The sequence below is a fragment of the Coenobita brevimanus genome, chromosome 35 (genome assembly GCF_032717465.1).
Source record: "Coenobita brevimanus isolate Jiangsu-jjx chromosome 35, ASM3271746v2, whole genome shotgun sequence".
Taxonomy (NCBI): domain Eukaryota; kingdom Metazoa; phylum Arthropoda; class Malacostraca; order Decapoda; family Coenobitidae; genus Coenobita; species Coenobita brevimanus.
The window spans coordinates 18,161,836-18,171,835 of record NC_136988.1 but is presented as its reverse complement, the minus strand read 5'-3'; the positions used below and the strand labels follow the sequence as shown (position 1 = coordinate 18,171,835).

The 10,000-nt window shown below is 45.7% G+C and overlaps 1 protein-coding gene across 1 annotated transcript in view; it reads left to right on the top strand.

The window, feature by feature from the left end:
* Positions 1–10,000, top strand: part of LOC145396248 (uncharacterized) — an 83,631-nt gene that overhangs the window by 19,934 nt on the left and 53,697 nt on the right. Inside the window, exon 4 of the mRNA XM_080269686.1 lies at positions 1,695–2,435. Coding sequence (XP_080125812.1) covers positions 1,695–2,435 — 741 coding nt within the window. The remainder of the gene's footprint in view (positions 1–1,694; positions 2,436–10,000) is intronic.

Here is a 10,000-nt window from a genome sequence, read left to right as displayed (position 1 = left end):
ATAGAAGAAAAATAAAGGAGAGAGAGAGAGAGAGAGAGAGAGAGACCATATAAAAATAGGAGAAAAGGATAGAAGAAAAATAAAGGAGAGAGAGAGAGAGAGAGAGAGAGAGAGAGATCCCTATCACCTTTTGCTAAGTGATTTATTTTGCATAGTACACCTTACTCTCCTCTGTTAAGTCATTCTGTTATCACCATACTGTTCATAAATAACTTATAATATTATACTAACTCTGGTCATAAGTAAACCACTAAGGGAGAGGTGTTAGGGAGGCCAGGTATTTAAAAGAACAGGTGTTTAATTAAGGTATATCTCAGGTAACTCATTAACTTGCCCAGGTAAATATTATATTAGATTTTTAAAGTCAGGTGTGTGTATTATCAGTTATGGAAGCTCCCTAACACCTTTTCATTAGTGATTTATTTTTGGATATGGCTGTGTATGGAAACTCCCTAACACCTTTTCCTTAGTGATTTACTTTTGGATACGGCTGGGTATAGAAGCTCCCTAACACCTTTTCACTAGTGATTTATTTTTGGATACGGCTGGGTATGGAAGCTCCCTAACACCTCTTCCTTAGTGGTTCATTTTTGGATATGGTTGGGTAATATCCTTTTGTACGGTATTTATGCAGTGTGGTGATATTGAATGAAAGACTGACTAAGAGGGTGTATGTACAGTAGGTGAGGTGGAGGGAGGGAGAGGGAGGGGTAGACCGAGGATGAGGTGGAGGGATGGAATTGAGAGGTATATGAGGGAGGGGGGAGTGAGTTGGGGGGAGGGTAGTCAAATGGTGGGTGACAGAGCGACTTGGAGGCGTTTTGTCTGTGGCCACCCTTTGCGGGATTAGGGCGTCGGGCTATAGATAGATAAATAGATAGTGATATTGGAAGGATTAATTGAACACAGAAGGGGACAGAAGGGTGTAATAATGGAAGGATTTATGTAACACAGAAAGGGACAGTAAGGTGTAATCAGCGAAATAAATCACTTAGGAAATGGTGTTAGGGAGCTTGCATAACCACCAAGAATACAGGCTTATGATTACAGATATAGCCAAGCATAAGTCCTTCTCATATAACTCACAAATATTAGCTGTGATCCTTTTCATACTTTCCTTAGTAAGATATTGAAATGAATGGAAGCGTTAGGAGGAACACACTGAGGTGGTTTGGCCATGTGGAGAGGATGGAGGGTGAGAGACTGACGAGGAGAGTGTATGTGAGTGAGGTGGAGGGGGGGAGGGGGGGGGAGGCCGAGGATGAGATGGAGGGATGGAGTGGAGAGGTATATGAGAGAGGGGTGTGTGTGTCGGGAGCAGGGCAGTGAAATGGCGGGGGACAGGGCGACGTGGAGGCGATTTGTTTGTGGCCACCCCGTACGGGATTAAGGCGTCTGGCAATAGATAGATAGATTGACTTTACTTCCCAGGTCTGTGAGGTGCTATATAAAATTCCCTTGGTAAATATCTCCTATGAATACTCTGCTTCCAGGGCCTTGATATCTTATACAAATATTTCCCTGGCAGAGACCTTAATTGGAATCCTTTACTTCCCCAGATCAATAAAAACTTGCATGAACATCCCTTGGGAAATGTCTCCTCTGAATACCTTACCTCCAAACGTCAATAACATCTTGGTACGAATACTTCTCCTGGTCAGCGAGATCTTGATGTGAATGCTTTACTTCCCCAGGTCGCTGTTCCACGGGCCGGTATCCGAACCAAGAGATGGAAGTCAGCAGCAGCAGCAATCCTCAGGCCATGCAGATCAGGGTGAAAAAGGGGCTGTGGATCAAGACTCACACAGGGCCGAGGATCCACCGGTCTTGGATCCACGCAACGTCTCCCCCGGCCGGCCGTACTACTACAGAAAGCCCCCCGCCCCAGACCCACCCAGATCCCCTGATGAGGATGTTCAGACCCAGCCTAACCTAGCCCAGTCCAACATAAACCAGCCAAGCCTAGCCCAGTCTAATCTTACCCAGTCTAATCTGACACAGTCTAATCTGACACAGTCTAATGCCGCCCAGCCTAACCTAACCCAGTCAAATCCAGCCCAGTCTAATGTAGCCCAACCTAGCCTAACCCAGTCAAACCTAGCCCAGCATAACCTAGCCCATGCAAACCTAGCCCAGCCTAACCCAAGCCAATCTGGACCTAACCTCATCCAGCCCAGTGTGGGTCTAGCTTCTTCCCCTGCCAGACCTTCCCTTCCCCCCTCCTCCCCCACCCAGCACCTCATCCCGCCCACCAGCCCCACCTCTCGGTCTTCCACCCCTGACCTGCCCCCTCCCCCACCCCCACCCTGCACGGAAGAAGAGGTAGTGGTTAGTGACGAGCCTCTGCCGCCGCCGCCAACACCGTCAGAGGTTCAGGCGTCATCCCACACACAGCCACTGCCACCTCGAGATGCCAAGACACCGCCTACGCCACTGTGAGTACAAAATACGTGAGAGTTGTATTCTTAACATCTTTTCCTTAGTGATTTATTATATATGTCACAACTGAATTTTTTGCTACATGGTATTAATGCAAACTGTTGTAAATGAAATGATTTATGTACCATACCTTTGAATGTTATGGTCTATGGTAAATAAATCACTAAGGAAGAGGTGCTACGAAATCTAATATATCCCCTAGAATGCAAGTCATGGAAGTAAAAATATTCAGAGAGGGCATACCTCCGCCAGGGCAGTACCATCCACTCTTCCATGATTTTAATGGTCTTGTCTCTTGACCTGTTTTGCCCTAGATTAAATCCCATGTTCCCCTGGTCCTTGGTCATTAGTCAGAATCCACGTACATTCATTCCATTCATCATAGGCGGGTTCCTTTATACGATTGGGGTATTGTAATGAAGGACTGCGTGGAGAGTGAACACTTGTATAAAGGAGTGAAAAACAGGATTGCAAAAACTCATATTGTGGAGTACATAATTTACAGGGAAAATAGGATTAGATTAATTGATCGTACTCGCATCACCGAATTTGTGTCTTAAGTCGCCCATTCGCGTATTATTAGTTCCTCGTATAGCGGATGAACATACAGTATAATTAGACCCACCTGTAGTTTGTCCATGATGTTACTAATGAGACAGACAGGTAAGTAAATAGTGCAAATAATGTAACCTCCTTGGCAAAATTAAAAAAAAAAAAATGCATGTCTTTATCTATACCTATGTGTATCGTTATCTTTTTATGAGTATCTTGATCTGTATCGGCCCTTTGAGGTTCAGTTCAGGATCTGGCCATCGTAGAGGGAGAGTGATGGCCAGAATTGATCCTAACCCATGCTGGTGAAGCTCAAAGTAGAAGTGAAAGTGGAAAGGTTTAGAATTGGGTTGGAAGACACATTTGGATGATTAAATTGGCAGAGTTAATTAGCTTATGTAGAGCTGTTTCCTGTACACCAGGAAACCATTTTCTGTGCTGGGTGGTAACCATATGACCAAATTATTGTGCCTGGTTGTTTAGTGGGTAATTAAGGCGCTCCAGTCGGTTTGAGCCGGTGCAGGTTTATATTGAAGGGGTGGTTGGGGCTTATTGCTTATGTAATTCCACTCAGGGATGAGTGAGGCTGGTCACCCTCATCTTATGTGTCAGGACCAACTTGCCTAACCCTGGGCTCCTACGCTCCTCGTGGGGCAACGTAGGACTGGATGACGGATGGATGGATGGATTAATTGGTTTGGCGAGAACAAAAGAGGATTATTTAGAATATATGCTCTTCCTTGAATGGGAGGCTTGAGGGGACTAGGATTGCAATTAAAGAGTTGAGAGGAAGGATGGGACTCGAATGTATTGGTGTTGTGATGAGGAGGGGTAGATGGAGATGGTTTGGTTATGTTGAGAGAATGGAGGATGACAGTTGGGTGCAGAAGGTGAGAAGTGTGAACTTCGGAGGCAGGGTTGAGAAAGGCAGACCGAAAAAGATGTGGGACGAGGTCATAGAGTGTGACCTCAGGGATATGAGACTGAAAAGGGAAGCTGCCAGAGGTAAAGCAATGTAGAAAGGTATGAATGACACGGTACAATTACTGCAGTGGAACAGGGTGGAACAAATGAGGTGGATATTGCACAAGAGACGATAGAGGGGAAGAGAATACAGTACATCCCCCTAGTACGCGCCTATATGGGTGGCAGAGGACGTTGTGTGCTAGGAATTCGTGTACTGTGAATGCATAAACTTATGGGAAAAATTACACATGGGCGGCACCCCCCTTCATGGGCAACCCTTGAGACGCCTTTCAAACCTAAGTATTGTACTGTACAGGGAAACTTTTTAAGACATATTACCTAAGATAAAGTAAACCAACAAGATTATGGCATTGCTAGGTAAATCAACAAGGTTATGGCTTAACTAAACCAACAAGAATATGGCTGCTCACCTTTACCTATTATCGCTTCTTGGGGGGGCAATGTCGCGTACTCAGGGTAACCCCGGATTTGGGCCACTCTTCACTGCCTGTCTTGCTTACAAGGAGTTCAGTTCACGTACTAATAAAAAATACACTAAAATAAATAAAAAAATAGGTCCTCGCGTACAAGGGGGATTGTGTACTCGGAACTCACGTACTGTGGGGATGTACTGTATTATGTAAGATATTAAAGTGAAAAATTCCATCTTGTTTAAAATAGTTGAAGATACAACAGGCTAGACCCATGATATTCTTAACTTGACCCAAAATTGCCATCTCTCCATCTTAAATGCAGGGTTGTAACAAGAGATTAACAGTAGAACATGATGCTAGTCACGAGGTGCAGTGGAAAGGATGTACATCTGTAGTATTTCTTATTCGACCACTAAAATACGTGTAACAGGCTGCTTAACCCATCGCATTCCAACTGACGTTTCACCACTAACCCCCTCCCCAATCCCGGCCTATTTTTTATTTATTTATTTATTTTGCTAAAACCTCCGCTTTTTATGAGAAACATTGGAAATTGCCCCCCAAAGTGCTCACCTGAGCTTAGAAGTGGTCTAAACAGGTGACCCTTTAAACACCTGGTACTGTACTGTGTTTTCTGGAGCCGTACTGCAGGTGTCACATTTTCTGTGTAGCGGTAACTATTGCAAACCACTCAGAATAGGTAGATATTTGTTCATTTGGTGTGAATTTATATGTAGTACAAGAATATATTGGTGTTCACACAATAATGTCGGCGATATAAGCGTTGTTTCACTCACCGAACACACCAACATACAGCACCTTCCTTGGCGACATTACCTCCTCATCACTACTCCTCATTTCTCCCTCTGGCGCCATATAATCTTTGTCCTCCACATCGTCATCGATTGGGGGAATCACTCTCGCCTTGAATTTTTTACCATGGTGCAACAGGCTGGCCAGGTCACTGGTAACAGGTGATTTGCTGAGACAGTGGCGTGCCGGGGGGGGAGGTCACACAGGGTAAGGCAGTGTCCCCGCCTATATGTACCAAAAACCACACACGAAATTCGAATAATGTGCAAATGACAGATCTCACAGTTGTAAAACGTCTGGGTACGTCAACTAGTGTCACCGTGACAAAACGTGGTGACGTATCCAGACGTCAGTGGGACGCCTCAGGTTAAGGACACAGCTCAGGGCCAAGTTAAGATAAAGGAACTATAGTAGTGTACGGTTGGTATTCAGGTTGGTTAAGGAAGCTCGCTAACACCTCCTCGTTAGCGATTAATTTTGGCTATTGCACCTTACTGTCCTCTTCTGTGTTAGCCTATTTGAATCATTCTAATATCGCCATACCTTTCATAAGTAACGTACACACTTACATGAACCAGCTGTATCCAGAAATAAATTGCTAAGGAAGAGGTGTTTTGGAACGTCCTTAATCGACGAGAAGAACTATGCAGGCTGAGACGCAAATAATATCATAGTTAACCATAAAGATGTCCATAACAATAACGTGGTTTTGTGTAACGATGCTCCCGATAGCTAGGCAACGCTTTCTCTCTAAACCACCTCAATCCTCCTCCTCCTCCTGTAAAAAGGGTGTGCCGTGCCTCCCTCTCCTTTCTCGCGTCGTGGAATGGAGTGGGGACAGAAAAATGAAAGGAGTATAGGCAAAATAAATAGAAAAATAATTAATATTCGTTCATATAGAGATTTGTTAAAAAAAAAAAAAACATTACCGTAGACAGCGTTGCAGCAGAGCATCCCCTGAAGTAATATGGCGCGGTGTGGTGTAGAGGTAAAAGAATTGTTGACACTTTAGTAGGTATTTTGATGTGTGTTTTGACATTCTTGTGACAGACTCGTTTCGTTTGTGTGTGTGTGTGTGTGTGTGTGTGTGTGTGTGTGTTATAATAAAAATAAGCGCAAAATCTCATGCAGTAATGTTGGGAATGATAAGTGATAACACTGGTTTATGTGTATATGTATGTTTTTGTACCGGTGTGTGTGTATGTGTGTGTGTGTGTGTGTGTGTGTGTGTGTGTGTGTGTGTGTGTGTGTGTGTGTGTGTTATAATAAAAATAAGCGCAAAATCTCATGCAGTAATGTTGGGAATGATAAGTGATAACACTGGTTTATGTGTATATGTATGTTTTTGTACCGGTGTGTGTGTATGTGTGTGTGTGTGTGTGTGTGTGTGTGTGTGTGTGTGTGTGTGTGTGTGTGTGTGTCCATAGCGTCCCCTGAACGTGAGGTTTGTGCCATACCAACCCGGCCATCAAGTCTACCCCCCCTCTCTCTCTCTCTCTTTCTCGGTAAAGAGTAGGGAGAGAAGGTGGTAGTTCAAGAAAGTGTTGTTGCTAAATGAAAAAGAAAACGGAATTTGCAGTGTTAACTTTCCCATCCCTCCCTCCCTCCCCCTTTTTCTCCCCATCCCCTCTCCTCCCTCTTTCTCTCTCCCCTCCTTCCTCTTTCTCTCCCCCCTCTTTCTCTCCCTTCCCTCTCCTCCCTCTCTCTCTCCCCTCTCCGTCTTTCCCTCTCACCTCCTCTCCCTTCCCCATTCCTACTCTTGCCTTTCTCTCTCCCCCTTCCACTCCTCTTTTCCTACTGTTATGCTTCCTCTCTCTCTCTCTCTCTCTCTCCCCCTTCCACTCTTATCTTTTCGTACTGTGGTGTGTTCCCCCCCCCTCTCTCTCTCTCTCTCTTTCTCTGTACACAACAATAACATCATTAGACTCCCCCACCTCCCCCTCTACCCCCTCCCTCGTCTGTTTTTTACCTCCCCTCCCCTCCCCTCCCTCCCCTCGCCTCCCCTCCCCTCGCCTCCCCTCCCCTCCCCTCCCCTCCCCTCCCCTCCCCTCCCCTCCCCTCCCCGCCCTCCCCTCCCCTCGCCTCCCCTCCCCTCCCCTTCTCTCTGTTTATCACTTTTATCCCTCCTCACTTGACACTATTCGTATTCTCTCTCTCTCTCTCTCTCTCTCTCTCTCTCTCTCTCTCTCATCACTATTCCCTGCCTTCATTTTTCTCTCCTGTCTTCTGCTTCTCTCCTTCCCTCATCCTTTCTCTCCTGTCTTCTGCTTCTCTCCTTCCCTCATCCTTTCTCTCCATCTCTCTCTCCTCCTTGCCTTCCACCTTCCCTCTCTCCAAGTCACTACTCATTTGTTCACCCACGTCTGTCACCAATCATGCAATTCAGTTCCTGGCACACACACACACACACACACACACACACACACACACACACACACACACACACACACACGGTATAAAAAGTTTTTGTTAGATGAGGACAGGAGGGTGTAGTAAACAAAATAAATCGCTTAGGAAAAGGTGTTAGGGAGCTTCCTTAACCGACGAGAATACGTGCCCTAGTAGTCGTATCTATCTATCTGTGTCTATCTATCTATCTATAGCCAGACGCCGTAATCCCGTAAGAGATGGCCACAGACAAATCGCCTCCATGTTGCCCTGTCCCCTGCCATTTCGCTGCCCTCCCCCCAGCTTACACCCCCCCCTCTCACATATACCTCTCCACTCCACCCCTCCACATACAGATGATCCATTTAGAGAGAGAGAGAGAGAGAAAGAGAGAGAGAGAGCTGGAGTTTATTTTCTCAAAGGCTCTGTGTTAGTGGGTGTGGGAGTAGGGGTGTGGGTGTGGGTGTGGAACTGTGGGTGTGGATGTAGAACTGTGGGTGTGGGTGTGGAACTGTGGCTGTGGGAACTGTGGAGGTGGGTGTGGGTGTAGAACTGTGGGTGTGGATGTAGAACTGTGGGTGTGGGTGTGGTAACTGTGGAGGTGGGTGTGGGTGTGGAACTGTGGGGGTGGAACTTTTTACGTGTGGGTCATCATCGTAGTAGCAGTAGGTAGTTCATTGCCTTTGGAGTTTGTTCAGATACAGAAGATAAATTATCCAGTCACTGCTAAAGAGGGAGAAGGGGAGGGGGTGGATGGTGTACCCTGTCTAACCCAACCCAACCCAACCCCAACCCAACCCAAGTCAACTCAGTCTAACCCAACTCCATCCAACCCAACTCAACCCGACCCAACCCAGCTCAACTCAGCCCAACGCAAGCCAACCCATCCTTACCAGCGTGTTTTTGGTTGGTGTACGGGAGAGAATGAAGACGAGAGAGGCCTCAGTGTCTGTGAAAAGGATTATATTGTGTGTGTGAAGGTGGGATTGTTGTGAAAAGGATTATATTGTGTGTCTGAAGGTGGGATTGTTTGAGAGGGCATGGTAAATGGATCCTAAAATCCCCCACTTGGCATCCCACCCACTCCCTCCCACCAACCAAACAGAAGGAAGAGCTATCAGTGTGCCCGTGTCCTTCGAGGGGGGAGGACGCGCTGGTTTTCCCTCTCCGTGATAACCGTTAAAACCAGTATTGTATCGATGGTAACGAATCCTCCAGTGATTTCAAACGACCTGTGGATGCCCTCAGAGGTGTACTGTACGATTTTGAAGTGGATTTTGTACTGTGTGAAGGGCTGTACAGGTGAGCGTCATGCGAACAGGTGGAAAGTACGAACTGCCGCCTCCCTCCGTCCGTTGACTCACGTTCGTATTGTGTTACGGTATTAAAACACAGTAGCGTTACCGTATATTGCACTATTATTCAACTTATTTACGTGTCTGGCGGTGTTTGGCGTGTGTAAACTATATATTCAGCTGGTTTAAGTATCGTTTCGTATCGTCAGCCGTTTTCTTTTCGTCCGTTCGTTAGGTGTTTTGAAATAGTTATTATTCAAATATTTAAGTGTTATTCGCTGTTGGTTTAATATTTATAAGCTGATTTGAATGGTAATGTTATGGGAGTGAAATTACAGTGATTTTATGGTTACCGTCAGCCATTTTGGAGATGTTCACTTGTTCTTTGTTCATCAGGGGTATTATATGACCATGAAAGTTGGCGATATTTCACCCATAGATTTAAACGATTTAGGAAGCGATTTATGTATTTATTTTAGCGAAGGGATTAGATTATTCTTTCTTTCCATGAGTGATATTTGTTTTGATTGTTAACTCTTTCGCCTCAGTCCATTTTTCTGCAGCTGACGCCATGGTTTGTAAAGGTGAAGGCGTGAGGTGTTTTGAAGTTAATTGATGTCTTGAGGTGAGGCAAAGGCAGGTGGGATACGGGGACTGGTTCGGCACGTGGTTCTCTCTCTCTCTCTCTCTCACACACACACACACACACGTTCTCTCTCTCTCTCTCTCTCTCTCTCTCTCTCTCTCACACACACACACACACACACACACACACACACACGAATGTAACTGAGTAAATATTCTCTCTCCTCTCTCTCTCTCTCTCTCTCTCTCATCCAGTGTTGCCATATGTATAGCGATGGTTCGGCACGTGGTCGCTTCCCACCTGTGGTTCCCTACACTCTCTCTCTCTCTCCACGTCCACACCCAGTCTCCTCAACTTTCCTACACACACACACACACACACACACACACACACAGGAGGGTAGGGTAGATAGAGGCAGACGAACAGAGGATAGGTAGTGATAGTAGAAAGTAGTATGGGGTAGATTAGTAGGGTAGAACTGACAGTAAGCAGACGATGAAGAAGGTAGTACATGATAGTGAAATAGA